Genomic DNA, 26591 nt, shown 5'->3' with positions numbered 1-26591 from the left:
ATGAATAATCTTAACAAGTTTTAGTGTGTGTAAATTTATTATAGTTGACAAATACGCACTTTTTAAATACTTTTTAAATAATTTTATAAAGGCAAGCAATGAAATAGATTAGCGTAATTAGGGCACCTGATGATAGCACTACGTTGCCGAAACATGTCGTGAAGTAACGGGTGAAATTGAGTGCACTACAAGACGGCAACTGTATACATATCATGGAAGGAAATCAGTGCAACAGGACGCTATAATACAACATTTGATAATGTCACTATCCAAAATGGTCTAAAACTAGGAGATTCGTTATCGGCACTGCTTTTCAACTTTGGTTTAGAATATGTCATTACGAAGGCCCAGGAGAACCAGGTGGAACTGAAATAAGACATATTAAGCGGCCTCCGTAGTCTAGAGGTAACGTTCCCACCTCATGACTCGTAGTACGCGGGTTCAAATACCCGGCGGAGGTCGTCGAATTTTTAAGGGCGGAAAAATCCAGGGAACAAGTCCTCCGGGAGGGACTTTAAGCCGTAGGTCCCGTGTCGTAGCTTTACGGCACGTAAAAGAACCTCATACCTCCAAAGGAGGTCACTGAGCAAAATTGCGGACGTTTGCCGCCCAACAGCAGTCACTAATACCTCCGGTAGATGGGGGAAGCATTATAGATACCTCTCAGCCAGTAGAGCCGGTCTCGCTGGCTGGGCGGGACTGATGGTAAGCACAAATACCGGTAGGATATAGAGGCTGGTAGAAATCATAGAGGGAAGCACAACGGACCACTACAGGTCTAAGTGCATGGGCAAACCCACCCTCTCTAATAACTAACTAAGACATATTAGCTGCCGGTGTAGGCTGATGATGTGAATCTACTGGGCAGTAACACAGATACCACAAAGAAACAACCAGGAATTTTAATTGACACTAGTAAGGAGGTTGGTCAAGAAGTAAACGCGGAGAAATTTAAGTATGTTGCTACCTTGTCAAAAGAATGCAGGGCAAAATCATGATATAAAGATACTAACAGATTTTTTAAAAATATGGCAGAGTTCAAATATTTAGGAATGACAGTAACAAATCAAAATTTGATTCATGTGGAAATTAAGAGGAGGCTGGATTTGGGTAATGCTTGCTAGCATTCAGTCCAGAACTTCTTGCCTTCTCGGCGGCTGTCTAAAGGCGTAAAAATTAGAATATTCAAACCTATAATTTTGCCTGTGGTTCTGTATGGGTGTCAAACTTTGTCTCTGGCATTAAAGGAGGTACAGATGCTGAGGAGAATATTTGGATCAAGGAGAGTTGAAGTGATGAGGGAGAAATGCATAATGATGACCTTCGTAATTTGTACTCTTCGCCAAATATAATCAGAATGATTAAGTCAAGGAGGATGAGATGGACATGGAATGTAGCACGAATGGGGGTGAAAAGGAACGCATATGGGATATTGATGATAATCCAGGAGGAAAGAGACCACTAGGAAGACCAAGATGTAGGTGGGTGGATGATATTATTATATAATGGAACTTTCAGGATATGGTGGTATGGACTGGATTGATCTGGCTCAGGATAAGGACCAGTGGAGGGCTCTTGTGAACACGGTAGTGAACCTTCGGGTTCCATATAATTTTGGGAAGTTCTTGAGTAGCTGCGCGATTGGCTGCTTCTCAAGAAGGGCTCAGCTCCATGAAGTTGGTTATAATAATATGGAAGGAAGGTGTGAGGCGTAGGTAGTGTTTCCCTGACCCGAATGTACTGACCGGTAAATAGTAACCTTTCCTAAAGATGGGTACAGGTGGTAAGCGTCACCCTATGGCCACTTTACCTGCAGGGAAACAGCCCCGGTATCCCCTCGAGGAGAGACAGGATGGGCTCCAGAGCAGGTCCGTAAACAGACGGTGGAGCAAAATGAAACCATTGTCTCTGCTGGGAATCAATTTCTTGTAGTCCAGCCCGTAAGCCCGTCATTTTACTTAATGAAATATCCCTGCTCATAAAATGTAATTATTATTAACTTATTTTTAAAAGCACTCCCCAAATGAAATTATTGATATGCTGCCGTAAACTATGTCGCCTCGTTAGAAACTAGACGAGTCGGGTCACCGCTGACACAGCAACATGTACAGCTATGTACTTCATACAACTGGCATCCTCGCTTCCTGCCACCTGAAGTTATAGCAAGTGTCACGTAACTTCGAACAAGGCCAAGAGTAACCTTGAATATGCAGAAGAAAAATTTAAGACAAGGGGGTGGAGGGTGTGAGAAGTGACAGGCGGCCGGTGGAAGAAAGAGTGTTAAGAAACTCCTCCAACCATAAGCTATGCGCGGGATTTGACTAGGAATGTGGGGCCTTGTTCGAAGTTACGTGACACTGTCTATACCATGCGTTTTCCTGGCATGAGTAAACGGAACGGAACTTCACTGACCTGAAAAAACCAATCTTAAACATAAATCCTGGAATACCGTCTCAAGAGAATTCCTCGCTGAAAAGAATAAGGGCATTCTTTCCAGATAAACAGTATGGTAAAACTGTGGACTATACCACGTAAGTTGCAGAGGGAGCCTGCACGAAAAAAAAATAATAATAAATATCGGTGTTCTCTTTGTTTAGTTTGTCTTCACTCAGCTCACTGCTTTTAGGTTCATGCACTCATCTTTACTCTTTTGTTTTATTAACTTTCAGAATATCATCTTATTTCCGGGTACGTGACAAATTATCACACACACAGTTCAGGTAGCGTAGTTGGTTGAGGCACTATACTACAAGCCGGTAGGTTGCGGGTCGAATCCCGATGTGTTTATTTTTTAATTTACCTAATCCTTCCAGCCGCAGTATGGCCCTAGGGTCGACCCAGCCTCTAACAGAAATCAGTAAGAGTAATCTTCCGGGGGGGGGGGGGTAAAGGGTGGCCGGCGCGTAAGGCTGACGACCTTAACGCCATCTGTGAGCCGATTGTCTAGAAAATGTTGGAGCCTCGACGTCTCACAACCTTATCGGCCTTTACGGCCTGTTACAAAAATAGTTTTACCATTTTTTGCTTTTAATTAAGATAATGAAATTAAGGAGGCTTCGATTGGCTGGACGCATGGCCTGTTACAGGGACAGCTTTAGCTTTACCTTTACCTTTAGTTCAGGACTGTTAAATAGGATTGTTTGATTCGAGGTGAAAGAACTATCGAAGTTCAGGTTCTCACAGTTGTAACTCAGAAAGACTACCATCTTCTGGGTTGTAACGGCATGTAATTCGGTACACTTTTTTATCTTCTTGCTACCTGCTTCTTGCATGGCTTACCCTTCAACCCTGACAGCGGAGATGAGACGTTCCTCCGAAACATCGCTGGACTTTTACACAACTATACGGCATCACAGCCCAGAAGATCGCCTGGCCGGTAAAACGACGTTTCGTACATATCATAATCTTTCAAACTTAAACAGTAAATGAAAAACAGTACTGAATAACAGCAAGCATTTCCTTAACTAAAACGTTCTCAGGGGAATAGCCAAGTATTACCTTAAAAACAGTGTCAAACTGAATAATACGTAAGCATTCCCTGCCGTGGTTCTTCTGCATCGTCAATGCTACTGACGTATAGCATGGAGCAAACCTTACGCAAGAAGAGACGCGAAACGTCTCCGCTTAAAATTGTACGTGGAGTGCCTGCACACTGCTTTATTCAGCGACATATTCGGTAAGAGCGACAGAGCTTAATAAAAACACTTAAATTGCTCTAAGATCCCTGATATGTGCCTGCCTACCGAAAGTAGCTAGCCAATTCCGAAGGCGTCTAATTTGATTTCAGTCCGGAAATTAACTATCCTATCGAAAGACAGGTCTGGAGCGTTGCTGCTGCACATTTGGTCTGTTTAGAACTTAGAGCAACTACAAAAAAAAAATCCCATGGGGACAAATTTCTTGAGAAGCTGATTGCACATAAGATGTAGAAGTTTGTGACGATGGTACTCTAGCATAAATATTATGTTTTTCGACAGTATCCATCGTCCTGTCTCTATCTAAAAACCGTCCTGTTATTTTTTACAGAACACAACGTATCGGAGACTCAATTCTATCTCCGTCTTCAGGTAAAACTTACTCAGTTGGGCCCAATCGATTGAGCTAGTCCCTATCTCCGGAGATAGACGTGTTTTGAAAAATAAACAGAACGGTTTTTAGATAAAGACAAGACGATGGATACTGTCCAAAAACATAATATTTGTACCAAGCTGGTTACTAATCAGCGGATAAAAAAATTCCTCGTCTTCTATGGAACCCAAAGGTTCAATGTCGTGTTCACAGGAACTTGCCATTGACTCGTATGTTCAGCCGGCTCACGCCATTACACCATATTTCTAAGGTCCATTCTAAGTGGCCTGTTCCCCATTTCTGTAAGTCTGTAACATTTCGGTAGGAAGAGCCAGAATGGCTGAAACATATGATAAATACACATGACTGCGCCTTATATGACAGGAAAGCGATATGATTATCTTAACAGGATTCGCCTGAGAATGGTGCATCGCCATGAAGACTGCAGCAAACGACTGTAAGTATTATTTCCACAACACAATAATTTTCAGTGTTCGATGAAAGTATGAGAAAGACGCAACATTCTGTCAAATTGTATATTTTGTAATCAGTCCATTGGATTATGAGTCTCTCTCTCTCTCTTTCCTGTTTTCCCACTCTGGAGCACAGGATATCAGTGAAACGCTTTGTTTCACTTCAGTTTCTTAATCCTAAGTCAGTCGGTAGGACTCTTTGGAGGGGAGATGTACCGTCGCAAGGCCCTACCTACACAGGACAACACAAACACGGAATAAACGCAGATATCCATGTCTTAAAGAGGGATTCGAACCCACGATCCCACTGTTCGAGCAGGAGAAGACAGTTCATGCCTTAGACTGCGCGGCCACTGTGATCGGCTTGGTTTGTCAGTAGGGAAGGATATCTGTCCGTTAGTTGTAACGATTAATGACATTTAAGATCATGTCGGGAGGCAGGGAGCTAAATGTCATGGTACGTTGTAATTATTTATTAGTTTTGGAACAGGATATTATATTTGAGCATCCTGTTACACTCACACAATATATATGAGACAAACACCGTCTTAAGTGTAACAATTTAATTGTAGTATATTGTAGTATACCTTGTAGTATAATATACAATTAATTGTAGAAGAAAGAACTACAATTAAATTGTTACACTTAAGACGGTGTTTGTCTCATATATATTGTAACAGGACTTTATTGTGTGTACCAAATATGCACTGGAGCCGGGATAGCTCAGTCGGGCTGGACGACTGAGGGAACGAAGTTCAAGTCCCGGTAGGGTCAAGAATTTTCTATTCTCAAAATCATCCAGACCTGCTCTAAGGTCCACCCAATCTCCTACCCAATGGACACCGGGGATTCTTTCCTCGGAGGTAAAGCGGCCTGGGCGTGAAACTGAAAACTCACCTCCGGCTAGTACCGAGGTCAAGAAAATATGGGTCTATACATCCACTCCCACAACCGCCTTCATGATGCAGTGCTTAATTCAATGAGCACAGGGACAACATTGCCTTACCTTTCGCCTTTACCAAATATGCACTAAAACTAACAGGACCATAGCTTCCTAGTTGGCTAAATAACAGTTTTCCTTTATTACTGACAACAATGTACGTCTATAAAGATGCACATGGATACATTTCCACCCTCAGCACTTCCCTCTTTCCCTGAGGTGTGAGAAACTTTTATGAAATATAAAATAGCGGGTCAAATTTCCTATCAGTTTTAAATATTTTAATCTTCAGGTTTAGGTTGACATCTTTATAGAAAAAGGAATAAATTTCAGTGCTCCTGATACACTGACGACTGGTATATTTTACCGCGACTGTGGGACCTAACGCTTGATAAACTGAGTGGAGAATGCGGTGTCCACGGACCATTTAAAGTACACCCACAGAAGAAATGACATTGACATTGTGCTGAATACTCGGTAAGGCTATATGTGGCATCCACCTTCAAGACCAAGGCAGGCCAAATTATTCAGTGACGACAAAACACAAGGCAAGATTATCTACCAAGCATTTGCTATTCACAGTTAAGACCCTATTAACTGTAATGTATATGCCATGAGCTGCCCTACAATTTATCTCGCTTACACGCCCTTATGGACCGGTCTCAGTAGCCGCGAGGTTTAAAGCATGAACTGTCTTCGCTCGCTCGTACACTGGGATTGTGGGTTCGTAACCGTCTCAAGGCATGGATGTTTGGTGTGTGTATGCGTTTATTCTATGTTTGTGTTGTCCTATGTTTAGGTAGCGGCCTTGCGACGATCTGATAACTCGTACAAGGGGTCTTATCGTATGTGAAAAATGATTGAGGAACTGAATAGGAGGCATGGCCCCTGAATGGGCTGAAAGAGCCATTATGACGCCATTATGACTTGTACTCAGATGGTTCAAGGTTCGAATGTGGGCAGCAACACCGACTATCCTGACCGAAGATTTGTGTGTGTGGCTTTTCTCGGTCTTTCCAGGAAAATGCCGGGAAAGTTATTCGAATCAGGTCACTACCGGTTCCTTCCACATCATTTCGAATTCATCATCCATTATTACTCAACGCTATATAAGAGTTTGCGGTACTAGCAACGTAGCTAAATAAATCACACATAAGTAAGTAAATAAAACTGGACCTCTCGGAAATTGCGTGTTCGTATTCCGCCCGCTTGGAGCATAATGTCACGACATTCAAGAAATAAAAAAGAATATTATCGTACACATCGTTATGATTACAATTAATTCTTCTTGGGAGATCAGCCGTTTCAGTATAGAAATGATTTCCAACGTTTCGGAGACTATCTTTGCCTCCATCAGAGCATGACGTGATGGGCAATGCAGATATTCAATTATGGCGGCTATAAATACGTCTACAGTCTCCGAAACGTTGAAAACTCGCTCCATATTGATCGATACTGACATTGTTGACAATAATAAAGGAAGAAAGCAGTCTTCTGGGATTTGGCACCGTGTATATGTGGTGTTAACCGACGTTTCGGAGGAACGTATCGCCTCCATCTTCAGGGTAGAAGAAAAGCACAGTCTGCTTTTACCGGTTCTCACGGTCTCTTCGCTTGCAGATTCTTATATTGTATTTTTTCTTCTACCCTGAAGATGGAGGTGATACGTTCCTCCGAAACGTCGGTTAACACCACATATACACGGTGCCAAATCCCAGAAGACTGCTTTCTTCATAGTCACCGCCGTGAAAGCCTCAAATCTTAAATAATAAAGGAAGCTACAAATCTTTACTCATATTATAATTCATTTTTCAGACGATTATACGTAGATGGTTGGAGCAAGAAATTATTTACCTTACAAATCTGTGAGCGTTTCTGATCCGTTCGGATATAACCTTTGGTATACGACCTAAAAGCTCGGCTAAGTAAAGCGCCTGTTTTGTAAACACGAACATAGCAGCGGCCAAGTCAACAACGCGAGTAATGCTGTATAGGAAAACAAAAGAACCTTTTCAGAATCGCTAAACTAAGAACACGAATGCACATAAATGTGACACCAATTCTCTTTTACACTCTTTTATCTACATAGTTCCCCTGCGGACTACAGGCCACGGATTTAGTTTTTTTATAGCTAATTATAAACTGAACATCATATTCCGGTTATATTTCCCTATAGTAAATTACAGAGTCCACGTTAAAGTTTCGCATCGTCGCCATAATTGTAACTTTAGTATCCCAAAAATACTTCATATAAAATATATAGGTATCTTTATGACCTATCTATGTAACACATTTATTACTAGTAATGATCTAAAAAATCTCAAGTAAGTAGCTTCTGTTTTCTCTCTCTCTCTCTCTCACTTCCTCGAAACTCAAGTCTCACTTCCAAAATACACATTTTGTTTAGCTGTAATATTTTATAGTCGTGATAGAAGGGCTATTATAATTTTATTTTTAAATTTGTTCTTTACTTCATATAGTTGGCTATAGGCCTATACGCAATCTTTCTTCCGTATTTCCATTTAGTAGAGCGATATTGAACATCAAAGGTATTACTACCTTTTAACACTTGTTCAATAATACGGCCATTTAAAGCTATTTTAATTTGTCGCTATTATTTCCTTGTATATTCTTCTTCTAATTTTTGTTTCTGAAGTGTTTAGCACTCGATGCAGCTCTGTAATCTCTCTTTATAGATTCTCTTCTGAAGCTGCAAGCGAATTAGGTCATCGGCGTATGTCGAATGAGTGATTCCTTGCTCTTCTGAAATCCTAATTCTTTTAGTTTTTGTCAAAATTCCATAATTACTATTTTTTTACACATAAATAGGGCCAGATAACAGATGTATTTGGCGCAATCACACACACACACACACGTGCATATCCCCCTCCAATTCGTTCGACTATTCGGGGCTTCACCGTCTGTCCGACATGCGGGTTGCCCGATGATTGAACTCTGGCGTCTGAGTGGTGCGTGAGAAGTGTGGAAAGAAAAAGCAAGGGAGTGGTTACAGTTGCACTGCAGGAGCAAGAGAGGGTGATGCACTGTAACTAATGCCCTGTTATGGACCCACACACATCCTACAGTCCTTACCTCAGTTAATGGACTTGACCAAATCCACTGTGAATTCTACCGAAAATGGCCACGTCTAAAAACACGAGCAGTACATTCAACGATTCAGTTATTTTCCTGTTTTAACAACTTGGAATCTTCTTAATGTTGTTCTCATACAGTTTCTCAGAGTCTAAATTCTAATTCCGACATTTTAAAAATAATTTTTCATTGCAATAGATGTCAACACATCTATTATCCAAACCCAGGGGAAAAAGTCGTACGTGTACTTGAGTTGCTGAAATTCGTGCAGACTACCAGGAAATAATCCGAAGATTATTCAAAGGATCCTATCCTGCGCCAGATCATTGCAATCTACTGTCAGTCGGAATACAGATATAAATTGGAAGGTAGTGGGGGAAGGAATACAACTTACTATACGATGGGCCGCGCCATAGCTCAAGCGGTTAGTCGCTGGCCCGGGTTCGATCCCACGTCTGGTAAAGTGGGATTTGTGGCGCTGGAGCAGGTTTTCTCCGAGTAATTCGGTTTCCCCTGCCAATCCTCACTCCACCAATTGCTCCACAATCACCCTCACCTATCATTTGGGGCTGGTACAATAGGCCAGAAGTGGCCGCAGTTCAAGGAACTTAGTCCCACCCCACTAGCAATAAAAAAAATACTATACGATTACAGAGCTAAGAAATGGGAGACTGGGCCTGCTGACATCTCTGCCACGACAGACAGTGCCTAGTGTCAGCGTATTTAAAATTCATTTTAATATTATCCGTACAAACAAGAAATGGTACACTGTGAATTTTATGTTCTTCTCTGTAAAGCGGTGAAGCTTCTGTCTTGCCTCGTAATATAGATATAGATAAAAAATATAATAGGATAACCACCAGTGACACTACTTTCACGCCTAACTAGTTTTAGAGATAAACAGACAAACCAGACTTCCTTACAAGCTTCTTTTATATCAGGAAACAATGGTGGAAGATACGAGAGACTAGTGTAATACACTCGAAACCATGGATAAAGCAAAGAAATAGACTCTTACCTTAACTAGGGATCTCATGATAGGGCTGTCCATGAGGCCTTTGAGGAATATGAGATCCGTGTCGTTGGCACCGACCCTGCCGTTCAGGTCCTCTATGTTCTCTCGCACGTGCTGGAAAGCGGCTGCAACAAAAGAGACGAGTTGCAGCACCCACAGGGCAAGGGCCTTTGTCGCTTTGCTTATGGACTGTAAAGAAGATACTGAGCGGTCATCCGACTTCGGCCTCGCCTTGAAGTACAGAAACATATGAGTCCACTCAGTTAAATGGAAATTCTGGTACCGTTTCTGCACATTATCATCCCACAGTCCAGTGCTACTCGGTTAAATTTGGCCATGGAACCCTTCTGCATTCGCGGGATCGAATCCCGATGAGGTGGATATTTTTTTCAATTTACTTAATCCTTCCAGCCGCACTATGGCCCTGGAGTCGACTCAGCCTCTAACAGAAATGAGTACCAGGAATATTCTTGGAGGTAGAAGGCGGCCGGCGCGTAAGGCTGATAACCTTGCTGCAATCTATGAACCGATTGTCTAGAAAATGTGAGAACCTCAATATCTCACAACCCTATGGGCCTCCACCGCCTGTTACAGGGATACTTTAACTTACTTTTACCCTTCTGCATTCGAAAAATATTCACGGGACCCCTGATAAAATCCTTATAAGTTAAGCTAAATTATAGGTAAAGATAACGATAAATACATTTTAAAGAAGAATATGAGATCAATATATTATTTAATTACACATATTAAGAAGCAAAAACATTTCGTGTACACGAAAAATCAAACTTAAAAACTAATGCGAAGAGTGGGGTTTTTTCTTAAATGTAAAAAATAAAGAAATAAAGTTATCGTTATATCTGACAGCGGAGGCCCATAGGGGTTTGAGACGTCGAGGCTCCCACATTTTCTATAGACAATCGGCTCACAGTTGGCGGTGAGGTTGTCAGCTTTACGCCGCCTCCCTTTACCCCCAGGAAGATTCCTGGTACCCATTTCTGTTAGAGGCTGAGTTGACTCCAGGACCACAGTGCGGCTGTAAAGATTCGATCCAATAACCTCACTGGGAAGCAAACCCGCGAGCTTCCGGCTTGTAGCCTAGTGCCTCAACCAACTACGCTACCGCGGGTTTCTCTTTCTTTTTCAAATTATTGTCACATGTTGTGTACTCTAGTTCTCTGAAGTGTTCGCTTCCTTTCAGATCTTTCATTATTTAGAACCATTAAAACGGAGAACAAATTAAAATTCATGAAATAATGTCAATTTTCAAATGCAGACTACCTTTAAAGAGTTTTAATTATTTTCTTCAATACCTTATATCACTTGGGATATTTAAATCTGAAATTATATTCCAATAATGAGAGGAAGGAATTTACAGAATAATTTACAATGACAACATGCTATGTTCTAGTACACGGGTATGGTTTGGAAGGGAGGGGGGGGACATGCTGAGTCTGACTTAAACCCTGAAGATGGAGTCTGCAGGTTCCTATGAAATGCTAGTGGCTACCTACCACACTAAAACACATGGTATCAACACAGAAAACCATAATACGAATCTTCATTCTCCTTCTATCCGTTATAACAGAAGCTAGAAACTGGCGTCTTTTTAAAATGAATGGCCAGTTGGTATCGCTTGTTGCCAGATCAATTCATGGAACAATCACTTATTGTCCTCTGTTACCATCTGATAACAATTCAACATGCTTGGAACATGAATCGGCTAAACTTCAAAGATTTGGGGAGGGGGGGGGAGAAATAAAAAGGGTTATGCGTGTTTTCATGTTATAAATTCGCTGCATTGCTTGGTGTAACAGTGAGATGCACGCGGCCAGTACAGGCTGAAGAATTTATTCTGGAAGTTTCATTTTAGCGACTTCGGGAATGAATCTCTTAAAACAGAATTTCTCTCTGTTGTGAAATTAGTTTCTTATACCAAGCACTCAAATCCAACAATCCCTTGACACTCTGCAACCTCTTCAAACGAGGATCTTTCCATCGCCAGTTCAATATGTCTACTTTGTTCCTACAGTTCACTACTGTTGGCATTAATCACAGCAATATACGCATTTGTATCTCGGTTTCGCAGGGTCGCCTTTCATTCAGACCAATCAGCTGGAGTAAGCGAAGTGTTTGTTTTCAGATACACAATATCATGCGCAGTAGGTGGTCTGTGTATTTTACCGAGCGTTAGTACGGATTTTTTTAAATAAACAGGATTTTTCAACCTTGGCGTTTGTTCTCCGGATCACAGTTTACTTGATTATGGAATCTGTACAATCTAACGGTGCATACACCGTAGAACAGAGAGCTTCAACCTGCGGACCACATGCGGCCCCGTACATTCTTGCAATCCTGTATCATTCTGTGTAAGAAAAAATAGTTACCGCATGAATTAAGTAATCAATTCCAAGCGAATTCATAAAAATAACATACCAACAAGTTCATTATATACTGAGTAGGCTAGTAATATGTGAACTAGATTATAATGGGTAGTAAGTTGGTAGCATTTTCAGTAAACCTCCAATAAACTGAAGCCCTTTTTAACCCAAGGGCCCGAGAGTCTGTAGAAAGGGGGGATCAAAGTGGAATCTGATCTTAAAAAGTTTTAGAACTCCTGCGGCATAACTTCAGACTTTGTTTGCTCACCGACTTGTCTCGCTCATCAGTCTCGTAGAATACACTCACTGTCAAAATTCAGCGCTCATGTTCCACATTTCCTTTCCAGTCATCGTTCCACGGTTGACCGTATCAGCATAAACCGAATATAACAATTTTATTCCGTTTGAATTTGCACATATAAAATANTAAGTAGGCCGCGCCATAGCTTAAGCGGTCAGTCGCTGGCTTCCCACCGCGGGTTCGATCCCGGGTCTGGTCAAGTGGGATTTGTGGTGGACAAAGTGGCACTGGGTCAGGTTTTCTCTGAGTACTTCGGTTCCCCTGCCAATCTTCATTCCACCAATTGCTCCACAATCACCCTCTCCTATCATCTGGGGCTGGTACAATAGGCCAGAAGTGGCCGCAGTGCAAGGGACTTAGTCCCACCCCACTAGAAATAAAAATATATAAGATATAAACCTTCTTGCTCTGTCACCAGCCAAGTGGCGAATCAGAGATGAAACGCATTTATTTATTAAGATTGCACACTCCAGAATATTCTTAATATATATGTTTAACTACATACTTACAAGGCCTGTGAATCGTATTCAATAATAATTTAAATTTCTGTTCGGTAGAAAAATATACTTCTTATAAATCTAACATCTATAAATCCATGTATCTAACGTATTCATTTTTACACCTGTATCTGTTATGAATTTTTTATTTAAGAGTCACACTTTTTTAATTCAGTCGGTTTTACTCGTATTTATGCAGATTAACTTCGGTCAACTTTCAACGGACTACACGGCGCTATACCCCAGAAGATAGTATTCTTCATAACCACCGCTGTGAGAACCTCAAATCCTACATTGTTGTAACAGTCCAAGTCCAAGTCATATTGCGACTGACGGTCAGTCAGTCAGTAAGTCTTGGTGTCGAGCACCCTCCTGGGGCTCATGACCAGATATTTATTACTGTTTGACAGTTACGGTCTTATTTCTGTGGGACGCCTTCTCTGACGAGAGGACGGATCTGTCTTTTTTACATGATACTGGGTCTTCCCAGCGCAGTCTTTCTCGGGTCTGAGTCCCTTGAGACTCGAGAACATATTTTACTGTCTCAGAATTGAGACTTCCCTTCAAAGTCAAAGTCACACAGCGACTGACGGCCCGTCAGTCAGCAAGTCTTGGTGTGGAGCACCCTCCTGGGGCTCATGACCAGATATTTATTACTCCTCGACAGTTACGGTCTTATTTCGGTTGTAACAGGATTTATCTGCTTAGTCTTGATATTCAAAATTCCCTTCACTGATTTTCTAACAACTTACGCTCAATAACGTCTTAAAGTACTTCCTTTATAATAGTGGAAATTAGCGTCCGAAACATGCAAGGCAAAGGCTCTGTATTTATTTAATTATTAAATATGAGTATTGCATATGAGCATCGTTTACAACATCGAATGAAGGGGAATAGTTAAAACTGAAAGAAAAATATCAGCAAATATTTCAGAAATACATTGCAGCTCTGTTCATTAATTATGGGTTACGTGATGGAATTATCATTCCTTTAATTAAAAAAAAAATATATATATATTTCTGAAAGCACTTGATTTGGTTCTCAGTTTATGATCCAGTACCTTTAGCGAACGAAGTCTGTCTGTTTTTGTGGTAGTTTTAACCAGTTTTCAACAATAAGAACGAAACATTATAGCGTTAATCAGATTTTGTTTCCTCGTATCTCCTAACATACCGATCTTCTGCTCAATGTAACTTTTAAACCAGAAAAACAGGACAAAAAAGTAACATTTTTTGATCTTACATGAGGAATGTATAGTTCCAGGCACTGGCAGTGGCATTAGAAACTAAAGAGTCAACAGAATTTTCATTAGTAAGACAAGTCAGAATTAAGTTTCGTAAAACAGGTAATCATCTTGGGCATACTTACAATTCGGGGACAAGGAAATATGAGTATAACCTAAGTCAATTTAAAACCAAGGCCAAGTGCTGGATGGTATGTATCAGGGATGACCACAGGAAAATTAGAATTAGATAAAATTCCGTGACTGACACCAGTGAATACAAGATGGTGCAGTGCGCTATTTAGGACAGAACTTTTGCCATAGCGGGGGCAAGAATGCAGTAGCAACAACTGCAGCATTTGCAGTAGTAGCAGTAGTTGTGGTGGTAGTAGTAGTAGTAGTAGCAGCAGTAGTTGTGGTTGGGGTTATGGTGGTGGTAGTAGTAGTAGTAGCAGCAGTAGCGGTAGTAGTAGGACTGGGAGTAGCAGCAGTAGTTGTAGTAGAAGCGGTAGTAGTAGTAGTAGTAGTAGTAGTAGTAGTAGTAGGAGTTGAAGTAGCAGTAGTGATGGTGGTAGTAGCAGTAGCGGTAGTAGGAGTGGGAGTAGCAGTAGTAGTAGTAGTAGTAGTAGTAGTAGTAGTAGCAGTAACAGTAGCAGTATCAGCACCCGTAATTCCTAAAAACCCAACACCAGTATAAATTTCCATTGATATGATTAGGTGAACGGGTTTAATTAGTGAGTTACTAGTGTGACCCGTAATGAACGAATCGGATCTCAGCAGAGGCCTGTTCTGCCAGTTTCCTCCGCACACACGCAACAAGGAACAGTTACACTGCAAGCTATCATGCGGAATGATTCCTAAGAACAATTATTGGAAAAAAATACGCGATCCCGGTGCCTGCATACTAGACTCGTAGGTTTAGGTCCTCGGTGCATGAATATACTTGTCCGCGTCACTGGCTATTATTATATCACATGTGTCAACAAACCTACATGTAAAAGTAAAAATTTTCTTTTTTTAATTTGGTTTATTTATTTGTCTCTCTGTTCCATGTTCATTTACTTTTATGTCAGGATGCTTCTTCTTGCCTTCTTGTGTAATCAGTGTCTTACGTCTTCATTTCGTTACAGATGCATGTCCCGTGGTTTCTTACTTGTATGCATGTTAACGGAGTTTCGATCAGCAGGTTCCACATACGGCCGTCTTGTTAGATCGCTCTGGTGAAAATCTATTTTTTATTCGTGTCTGTGGCTAGAAGGGGCTCACGGTAGCGTAGTTGGTTAAGGCACTATGCTACAAGCCGGAAGGTCGCGGGTTCAAGTCCCGATGAGGTCATTGGATTTTTTCAATTGACCTAATCCTTCCGGCTGCACTATGGTCCTGGAGCTCACTCAGTCTCTAACAGAAATGAGTACCAGGAAGGAGTAGAGCACTGAAATTCTTGCCAATGTCTTGTTGGCTATGTTGCTTGCATCTTCCGATCAAAAGTAATTCCAAGATACTTATCTTCCTTTGAGCAAGGAGCTGTACAGCTGAAAAATCTTAGTTCAGGTAGACGCCTATGTGAACATGGGATGAAATATATTGCTACTGTCTTGTCTAGGCTAACGGAGACTCTCCACTACGTAAACCACTGCTCAAGAAGCGATGTGTATCACTGAAATTCCTGCAGGCGAAGCGAACATAGTAGTCTTTGGCCAGGAGTGCGCTGTCATCAACGAATAAGCAGAGTTTAGCGTCTGATCCATCTTGAATGTCATTTATGTATATCAGAAACAACGCACAGCCAATAACAGATCCTTGGGGGAACCACGATAAGATATTATGTACGGCGGAATTTTCAGCGTTCTTTGGTATGTAAAATGCATTGTTTTTCAAAGACAGGAAGCTAGAAGGTAAGTTTTGATGCCTGGAATGTCAAGGGAATGCAATTTCAATATGACACCTTCATGTCATGCTCGATCGAAAGTCTTTGTTGTAACCAGACATACGCCTGCGATTGTTTCTTCAAATTTAAAGGCATCACAAATCTCAGGTGCCATTCTTACGAACTGATGAACTGTAGAATGGTGATGACAGAAGACAGACTGCAGTGATTCAAGACGCGATTGTCATATGCAGGGTATTGGTCATTTGGGAAGCTAGATGATTGTTTGTAGGAGGCTAATTGGTTGGTGGTTCTCCGGTATCATGGGTCTTTCTTGATTTCTGAAATTCTGTGAATTCGGCCGTTTTACAGACAACGGGAAAATAAGCTGTTTTGACGCATGCCTGAAATATATGATGAATGTAGACTATGGACAAGTTGAAGAAAGCAGTCTTCTGGGATTTGNTTAAACGCCTCCAGGCGCCGTCTCTTGATAGTTTCAGTTACTAAAGCTAATAGAGACGATTGGAAGAGGAGGGGGAGTGAGTAAATAGTTGTGAAGTTTCACGCACTATCTGTGAATTCCGCTGAGGTGAGGCGTGAAGATACTTGCAACGTGCGGTATCATGACATGTACTTCCTCTGTCGGAGCTTCAGAGTAGGTGTCATTTTCCTCAAGTGGAGGATGTGGATTTAATTTGCGAGTCAGTTTCCGGCTATTCTCCAGACAGATCTCATGTCGTACGTAGTGCTGCTGTGGAATGTACAACGTACTGAGGTAATTTCCGCATTGTTTGTTCCTGTGATCCTGCATCTCCGTAACTATTACCCATTCGAGCATTTGCAACTAAACTGTGAACTAGAACGAAGCCAAAGCCGTCGTAGACGATTCTTCTCGAGAATATGCTGTTATAGAAGAGCCGGACTGAGGAGTTTCAGTTCAGCTTGCTTTGGGCTGCAGCGTTTGCTTGATGGATGTGATAAGTGAGTGTTCCAACTGCTAGATTATGTCCATAGTTGTAAGTGGCGGTGAAGGTTTCGGGGGCGGGGGCTTTCCAAAAGATTAATGCGAAAATTGGTCCAGCTGGAATGTGAGAAGGGCCGGTATATAGAAGGCATGGTTGAAACTGTGCGTAAGTGGTTATGATCAGAGAATGATGGTAGGAGTTGGAATTTGCTGTGATATAAAAGAAGAACTATTTCCGTTATATGAAGTGGCACTTCGTGTTTCACTGTTTCGTCTGAGTAGTGGTTTTGCTAGTCTCGAGTGCATCCATGATAGTATGTTGGATGACCCACAAGGCTGCACCTGCACTATATAGGCTTAGAATGATCACTTCCTTCCTTCCTTCTTGAGAAAAGGACATCTTAGAAGTCGCTTTAGATCTACACAATGATTTGCAAAATCCTTTATCAACTAAAGTTTTCTTAATTTTAGTTCTCTATCATGCAGACTGAGGCAAAACCTCATTCCATTACAGGAAGTTAAAATTCTGTCACGAGAGTTGCAGGTCTAATCAACTGTCAAAATGCAAGGCTGTAGTTCCGTTTGAGGGGACACACTGTTCTTGCTCCGAGTACAAACGTACAGGCCTACTGATTCCCACTGGAAATGTACTTAAAATCACAGAAATTCATGTTCCCATATTGCAGGGATAAGAAGCCACGGTATGAACATTTTTTTTTTTCCGGTTACATTCTCTCTTCCATGCACACTTCAGAACACTGGAGCTTACCTATATTTTGCCTGCAATGCACTTGCTAAAAGCAAAGATGGCGTTTAATAGCACTCCTCATACGATGACAGAAAAGTGTCAAACAGAGTCCGCTATCTTCCAGTCAAAAACCTGATCATCAGACTGCAAAATACATGGCTATGTGTCTACGTTCCACACCACAGGTCTCAAGAGAGGAACCTGTATAGAACTGAAACCCTGATTATTTCAAATAATCAGTCAGAATGTTAGCAAATACAATAAACTGTGGAAATTTCACTTCCATAATGAGCTTCACATCTTGTTACTAAGCAAAGAATGACTCAGACAGCGAAACTAAAGATTTGTCGAGAGCAAAACCTTACTCTTTATAACGGCTTTCACGCTGGCTGCTTGCGTACCTTATTCCTTGACCCTGAAGATGGCGGTAACATGATCTTCCGAAACGTCGGTTGACCTTTAAGGGACTATATGGCGTTATGTCCTAGAATACGGAGCTCTTGTTAGTCTTTACTTACCTCTTCTGTCCGTCTGCGCTTGGCGGACTTCCATTAAATAGTAATGGGTGATCTTGCCACATCTGTTTGATCAAAATCAATGTCGTATTCTATATATAATAATACAAATGCCGTCGTGAATGCAACAATTTATTTGGTTGTAGTTCTTTGTCTTTTCTTCCTCTACACTACATGTTTCGGCCGCAACTGGCCATCATCAGGTGCATTTTTCACTACGTAGCTGTCACACTGCACACAATCCAAAATCTAAAACACCAGCCTGTCAGTTTTGTTTAAAATCTCACTAACATACGCTCGTCAATTTGATTTTAGAATTCCAATTTTAAAATTTAACATTTTCTTTAATTTAAAATTTTAAATTGGAATTCTAAAATCAAACTGACGAGCGTATGTTGGCGAGATTTTAAACAAAACTGACAGGCTGTTGTTTTAGATTTTGGATTGTGTGCAGTGTGACAGTTACGTAGTGAAAAATACACCTGATGATGGCCAGTTGCGGCCGAAACATGTAGTGTATAGGAAGAAAAGATAAAGAACTACAACCAAATAAATTGTTGCATTCACGACGGCATTTGTATTATTACATATAGAAGTGTATAGTGCAACAGGAGGCTTAAATATAATACAATGTCGTATCTTGTGATACAATATGGGTACCTTATACTTAAATATTTACAAAATATAGAAGGTCCAGATTGTAAAAGTACGTAACTAACTTCATGGAGCCGAGTCCTTCTTGAGCAGCCGCCAGTTGTGCAGCTACTCAAGAATTTCCCAACATTGTATGGAACCCGAAGGTTCATTACCGTGTTCACAAAAGTCCTCCACTGGTTCCTATCGTTAGCCAAATCAAGCCAGACCAAACCGTCACATCCTGTCTAAGGTCCGTTTTAATATTATCAACCCACCTACGTCTTGGTCTTCCTAGTGGTCTCTTTCCTTCCGGATTTCCCACTAAATCCTACATGCATTCCTTTCTCCCCCATTCGTACTACATTCCTTGCCAATCTCATCCTCCTTGCCTTGATCATTCTAATTATACTTGGAGAAGAGAACAAGTTATGAAGCTCCTCATTATGCAGTTTTCTCCATCCTCCTGTCACTTCATCCTTTATCAATCCAAATATTCTCCTCAACACCCTGTTCTCAAACACCCTCAGTCTATGTTCCTAGCTTAATATCAGAGACAAAGTTTCACACCCTTACAGAACCACAGGCAAAATTACAGTTTTCTATATTATAATTTTTACGTTTTTTGACAGCAGACGAGGAGACAATAGATTCTGGACTGAATGATAGCAAGCATTACCCGAATTCAATCTCCTCTTAATTTCCTCCTAAATCAAATTTTGATTCTTTATTGTCATTCCCAAATATTTCAACTGTACCTCAATTTTAAAGGATCTGTTAGCTAGCTTTAGGTTATAATTTTGCCCTGCATTCTGGCGATAAGGCAGCAACATATACTTAGTTTTCTCTGCATTTACTTCTAGATCAACCTCCTTACTAGCATCTATTAAAATTCCTAGAGGTTTCTTTGTGGTGTCTGTGTTATCTCCCAGTAGATTCACACCATCAGCATAGACCAGCAGCCATTTAATTTCAGGAACCCGCCAAACCAGAACTAGAATTCAGCTATTCACACTCGTCAGTTTTACACACACTACATTCAAAATCGTGAAACGTTCCACATTTTGGGGGGACAAAGTTTCTCGCGTCCGTGACATTCTCTAAGTCATACATGTCCCCTGGGTAGTGCAAAATGAGCAATAAACCTGGAAAAGCTTCCTAAGCAAGAATTTGAGTGCTCTCTATTGGGAAGCAAGAAGCAAACTGGGTTAAATGATCCCAAATGCAGCCACTGAAAACCAACCTACCAACCAACATTCCTGTCGGTAATTTAGAGATGACAACAAATTAAATGTACTAATTCATTCATTCATCATTCATCAGTAATCTGTCAGACGACAGGTCCACAGTCTCTTCCAAAACAGTTCCTCCACTTAATGCGATCTTCTGTTTTTGGAAAGAGACTATCCAGGAAAAGTGATAATGTGGTAGTTTTTCCATTTGCTTTCCACATCGCAGTACAACAGCCGTTCAAACCACTCTGGTCACGCCTGTTGCTATACGAACTTGAACCATCTCGAGCATCATTTGCTCTGTGCTTCAAGTCGCTGCTGATGACGCTGCTTCCGGCATCAGTTTTTGGTGTCTCTCTTCGTCTGATGCCTACCCTTTGACCTGTCCAGCAAGGGAGCCCCTGCCAGTAGCTACGCTACCGCTGGTATAGCTCTCAGGGTCCTTGGCATACTCAAACCCCCTCACCACAATAAGGTGGGGACACCAACGAGAGGGAAGTGCACTAAAACTGAACTAAAATTGCTAACGCGGAATTAAAACCGGCAGCACTTGTTATGAACATGGCAGCAATATGAGAATGCTGTTGTAGTAATTCGACACGCCAGAACAGCGGATTAACTGTTCTGGGTGCTAATTTAGAAGCCGTGGATTCACACTTCGTCACTAAAAGCCTCCTGCTTAGGCAAACTATGAGATTTCAACAAAGAATAGCGTACAGAGTTTTCTACGGATTAAGAGAGAACGGAAAACTTTCGTCTCTGAGCAAATACAACTGTTGTTTCCTTTGCTCCATCGGTCACTAGAATATCTGCTGGGGAACACTGACGGTTTAAAAATATAGGCAGCGAGACAAGCCAGAGGGCCGGGTCCGTATCACACAGTTGCCTCATCGCGACAGAGGCACAAGGAGACACTGTTCGAAACAATGATGGAAACTGCATCTTTCGATAATATTAAAAAACCAATAAACTTACAACTGGATCCTCAATCGTAAGTCAGTAGGGATGAGAAACTGTTTATTATTGATCTATAGTCGATTTTAATATGAACTGGAAGTCTAAATAAATTGTCAGCGTGTCTAATCCTCAAGTCTTTGTTCTTGCCTCTGTCAACCATGTTATGTTTTCGTACTTGCACACTAAATTACGAATCATATTCCGTACACAAACAAGAGTCCAAGGATTAGCGCCTAGAAAGAATTAAAATCCACATTAATGTTCAGTTTCCAGTATCGAACACAGGATAGGCCTACCAAAAAAATATGCGAGAGTGAATGTCATCTTCTAAATTGCAAGTTGGAAAGTCTAGGGAAACAAAGAGGCTTATTTTATCCATCTGTTTAAAGGGAAACTATAAGGAAGTTGTAAGATCTGAGGCTTTCACTGCGGTGACTATGAAGAAAGCAGTCTTCTGGGATTTGGCACCGTGTATATGTGGTGTTAACCGACGTTTCGGAGGAACGTATCTCCTCCATCTCCTGAAGATGAAGGCGATACGTTCCTCCGAAACGTCGGTTAACAACACATATACACGGTGCCAAATCCCAGAAGACTGCTTTCTTTATAAGGAAGATGTTGAACTTGCAAAATTATGCACAGAGTGTCTAAGCAACATGTTCACAAGGAATGACTAGAGAACAAAAATACCATTAGGTAAGTTAGAATTCCATAAAAGAAAAAAAAACGCTAAATTTGAATACCGTGTCAAAATATGTTCACAAGAATTAGGCCTATATCCTCCTAACCGTGAGAGTAGAAGTAGGCTTATCGTAATATAATACACATAGATCAATATTTGTGGCACGCGGGAACTGTAGTTGGCTGAGGCACTATGCTACAAGCCGGAAGGTCACGGGTTCGATTCCCAACGAGGTCATTGGATTTTTTCAATTGAACTAATCCTTCCAGTCGCACTATGGCCCTGAGGTTGACTCAGCCACTAACAGAAATGAGTACCAGGAATTTTCCTGGGGCTAAAGGGCGGCCGGCGCATAGGGCTAACAACCTTACCGCCATCTGTGAGCCAATTGTCTAGAAAATGTGGGCCTTTATGGCCTGTTACAGGGATAGCTTTATCTTTACCTTTTTTACATCAATATTTAGCCGTATTTGTGGCTCCTCCACCACAACCACCACCACCAATACCACCACTATTACTACCACCACCACCATTACTACTACTACTACTGCTGCTGCTGCTGCTGCTACTACTACTACTACTACCACCACCACCAACAGCATCATCATCATCATCCTCATCCTCATCACTACTGCGACTCTTGCTAATTCGTCTTAAGGAAGAACGAGAAAATCACGACCCACGAATATCAACCCGATGTTTGGGACTGGGATTTCAATTAAGGCATTGAAAAAAATGATAAGTATAATGCCCACGTTCTGTTAAATTCATTGTTCGTAACGCCAGTATGTGCTGACTTCTATTTAAAGGGATAAATTAACAGAATTAGCATACATCATAACAGCACTACTCAACCAACTGATGTACAGTGCTAATGAAGACCTGTTGAAATACAAAACGCGACAAGTCACTAATAGGGCCAATGTAGACCTGTATAACCGAACGGGCTGACGCAACGCGAGGTGCTCAGTTCAGATACACAGTATTTTTGCACAACGTAATACCCTGAACAACAAACGGAACTACTGAACTAGCATTCGTAAATGTTCAAGTTTCCTCACTGGTACCTGCTATTCCGAATGTGGATTATGAAGTGAAAGTTGAGACAATAGGCCACAGACGCTACTTTCCACGCCTGTCTTTATTCATCACCCCATAAATGTTTCTCAACCGGTGCGATTTAAATGTGGGCTGAATGACACTCGGGATATTAGAAACAAGAATTTCCACTACTGATCAATAACTAACTCCATGGTGCTGACTCCTTCTTCAGGAATCTCCAGTCACGCATCTACTGAAGAATTTCCCAACATGTTACGGGACCCGAAGGTTCATTACCGTGTTCACAAATGTCTTGCACCGGTCCCTATCCTCAGGAGGATCAATCCAGTCCATACATCCCATCCTATCTCTCTAAGGTCCCTTTTAATATTATTCACCCACGTACGTCTTGGTCTTCCTTGTGGTCTCTTTCCTTCTGACTTTGCCACCATTATCCTATATAAACTCCTCTCCCATTCGGGCTGCATTCCCTGCCCATCTCATTCTCCTCGACTTGTTCATTGTAATTCTATTTGACGAAGAGTACAGTCATGAAGCCCATCATTATGCAGTTTTCTCCAACCTCCTACCACTTCATCCCTCTTCGGTCCGAATAGTCTCCTTAGCACCCTGTTCTCAAACTCCCTCAGTCTATGTTCCTCCCTCTAGTACTCAACAATATGATATTTCAGTGTATGTAATTGTACAAGTACAAGAAACNCCTCTAGTACTCAACAATATGATATTTCAGTGTATGTAATTGTACATGTACAAGACACAAAAAAAAACAAAAACAAACTCCGTGGCCTGTAGTCCGCAAGCGAACTATACCGACCGAGTGACCGCCACTTGTCGGCGACGTTAGTGCCAACTTTTGAGGATAGAGGGTGTCGCGTGATCAGTGCAACGGATCTCTACGGCCGTTAATCTCGGTTTCCTAGAGCGGAGCCGCTATTCCCTTGAAGTAGCTCCTCAATTATCCTCACGAGGATGAGTGCACCCCGATTGTACAAAGACACTTCTTGAAAAAGAGATATTGTTCTTACTATGGTGGGTCTACGGTTTTTCGAGAAAATAAGCAGTGGGACGAGAAGTGCAAAAATACTCAGAAACACTTGCCTATAATATTCAGTACAACGCTGTATAACTTAGGTTGATTCAATGTCTTAAAATAACCTAATAAATATACTGCGGCACGCGGATCTGCTGCTAGGCAATGACAGCGTTGCTAGGTATCCCTTGAAGCAACAGATACGAACGCAACAATTCCACGGCAACAATTGTACTACAACAGAGCAGCGGTGTCTTTTAAGCTATCCGCGCCGAGATGTTGTAAGCAGGACAAGGGTGGAGTCAGTTAGCGAAGAGTTGGTTGGTGTGTTTGTGTTTGAAGATGGTGGCTGAGGCAGGGGCAGTTCGGGAACCCAGAGAAAGGGGAACGTCCACAGTTGGAAGTCGCTACCAAGCAACGGCTACTTAAGACGTGACTGTGGACACTAATGTGTGTGTGTGTGTGTGTGTGTGTGTAAAAGTGAACTGTAAGTGTAGCCACGAGTTCTGTAAAAGTGTTCAATAAATCCGATTACCAATCCACGTAACACCTTTTCACGTTTTTAGTTAACTGTAGACGGGTTTTGGATGGATGATCGGATTTACTGGACTCTTGGATACAGCGCGTGACTACACTTTACAGTTCATGATCACAAGGACTTAATGTTCTCAGCCACGGTCTTCACTGCGCTGCTTGGTAGCGGCTTCCAATGGCGGATATTCCCCTTCCTCTTGGTTCCCGAACTGTTCACGATCTCAGCTACCTGACTCTAACAGCAGTCCTCTACCACACTAACTCACCAACCAACTCTTCAGCAACTGATTCCACCCTTGATCTGCTTATAACATCTCGGAACGGACCACGTATAAGACACCGCTCCTCTGTTGCAGTACAATTGTTGCTGTGAAACTTCTGCCTCCGTGTCTGTTGGTGGAGCCGTTACCTAACAATGGTTTTTGTATAGTCGCTTATTTCGTTGTCGTTACCTAGCAACGGGTTCACATGTACGGGGGCCCTTTCCACGGGGGTAAAGCGGCCGGGGCGTGAAGCTGATCACTCTCCTCCAACTAGCGTCGAGGTCAAGAAAACTTGGATCTATACATCCACTCCGCATACGCCTTCATGGCATAGTGCTTAATTACTTACTGGCATTATTTTTCAGCCGATGCTACGAACTCTGAATGCGATGTGAAGGAAAGGAGACCCGTTCTGAGACCGCCGTTTTCTAAAGCGATTCCGCCTGCAATAAATATAATTCGAAAGTGTCTACAATGAAAGCACGACGTCGTCGTTCAAGAATAAACGTCTCGGCGCAGACGCCTGCGCGAGCTCAGTGAAACGATCCTTAAATAACTCGAACTGTCACACGCTCCCGAAAAATCATAAATTTATTCTTAGAACTTTAGACACTTACGGTCCGGAAACAGTTCCTGAAGTTTCCTGTGGATGAGCTGGTTTGTAATTTCATATTTACTGCCAACTACTCGCCCTGCGCAGTCGTGCGCTTTCTCGTACACTACAGCCTCACAGAGCACAGAGAGGAGCTCCATAATCTGGAGACTATTTTCCCCAGATATTACTGCGAATACACAACCAAGGAGAATGAAGTGGTCGGGGCATGTAACACGCATGGGAAAGATAAGGAGAAATACACACAAAATTTCAGTCGCAAAAACTAAAAAGAAGATATCACTTCGAAGACCTAGGCATACATAAAGTATAAATACCGTATTTACGCATGTATAGGCCGCAGCACAATTTTCAGACAGAAATTATAGAAAAAATAATTTTCTTGGAATATTATTTCAGGAGTAGAACACCCTGTATTACTAATTATGAACATAATTTTTTTTTAAATGAAGTGTGATTTCGAATATTTCGAATATAAGGCGCACCCCAGTTTTCCTCTTGAATTTTTGGCAAAAAATGTGCGGCCTATACATGCGTAAATACGGTAAATATATAACATTAAAATGGATCTTAAAGAAACAGGGTGTGAGGATGCAGACTGAAGTTGCCTGTATCAGGACAGGGACCAGCGGTGGGCTCTTGCGAACCCTATAATGAACCTCTGTGTGCTATAAAAGATGGGGGAGCTTCTTGGCCAGCTGGGCTACTATAGGCTCCTCAACAAACTTCTTTTTTTCTTGAAGGGCTCAATTAGTGAGGAACTTAAGATTTAAAATCCTTGAATATCTACTTAAAATCAGTGAAGGGTAGTTTTCTGGCCCTCAATCAGAATATCGTTGAAATTGCATGTTCAGTCTTAAATTTCTCTAAACAAGGAGCCAGTAAACAGGATTATCAATAAAAGCTAAGTACTCAATAACTTATAAGAATTTCCGGGGTTCCTCTGAGAATGTTTACTGAAGCTCCAAAGAAATATTCCAACAATGAAACATTCCTTTTACCGTCAATTTATTGCAAGGATTTCTAGAACTTCTAGAACTATACGTTAAACCTTAAGCAGAAAGCCTTACGGAAATTCCTACATTGCCGTGTCGAGAAAGTTCGCTCAAGCGGTAACGCTTCTGACTTGCATTTGAGAAATTCCTGGTTCGAGTCTCGGTCGGAACAACAACCAACCTGTGTTTTTTCGTGATTTTCCTCAGCCCCTTCGGAGAATGCCAGGACACTACTTTGAAATAGATTACGCATCTGTTACAAGTCAAAGGGCACGGCAGTGTGAAAAATACATTGAGGAAGATGTTGCTTTTGGCTTGGTCTCTTTCTCTTACTCATTTTAGCTTTGAGTTTCTTTACATACAAGTTTAGATTGACAGACTTGCCAGCAATGTAAAATATAACATATTAGATACCAATACTGCTACTATTGTTGCTGCTGCTATTACTACTACTACTGCTACTGCTGCTGCTGTTACTACTACTACTACTACTACTACCACCA

The 26591-nt window shown here is 41.5% G+C and overlaps 1 protein-coding gene across 5 annotated transcripts in view; it reads right to left on the bottom strand.

Moving 5' to 3' along the window:
- LOC111864450 (MAGUK p55 subfamily member 6) overlaps positions 1 to 26591 on the bottom strand; it is a 77449-nt gene that overhangs the window by 47486 nt on the left and 3372 nt on the right. For all 5 annotated transcript variants that reach the window (XM_023851693.2, XM_033751431.1, XM_023851690.2 and 2 more), the window contains one exon: positions 9593 to 9714. In XM_023851693.2, coding sequence (XP_023707461.1) covers positions 9593 to 9714 — 122 coding nt within the window. The remainder of the gene's footprint in view (positions 1 to 9592; positions 9715 to 26591) is intronic.

Source organism: Cryptotermes secundus, unplaced genomic scaffold, assembly GCF_002891405.2.
Source record: "Cryptotermes secundus unplaced genomic scaffold, Csec_1.0 scaffold621, whole genome shotgun sequence".
Taxonomy (NCBI): Eukaryota; Metazoa; Arthropoda; class Insecta; order Blattodea; family Kalotermitidae; genus Cryptotermes; species Cryptotermes secundus.
Note: the sequence above shows the minus strand (reverse complement) of the source record. Positions and strands in the feature narration are given on the sequence as shown.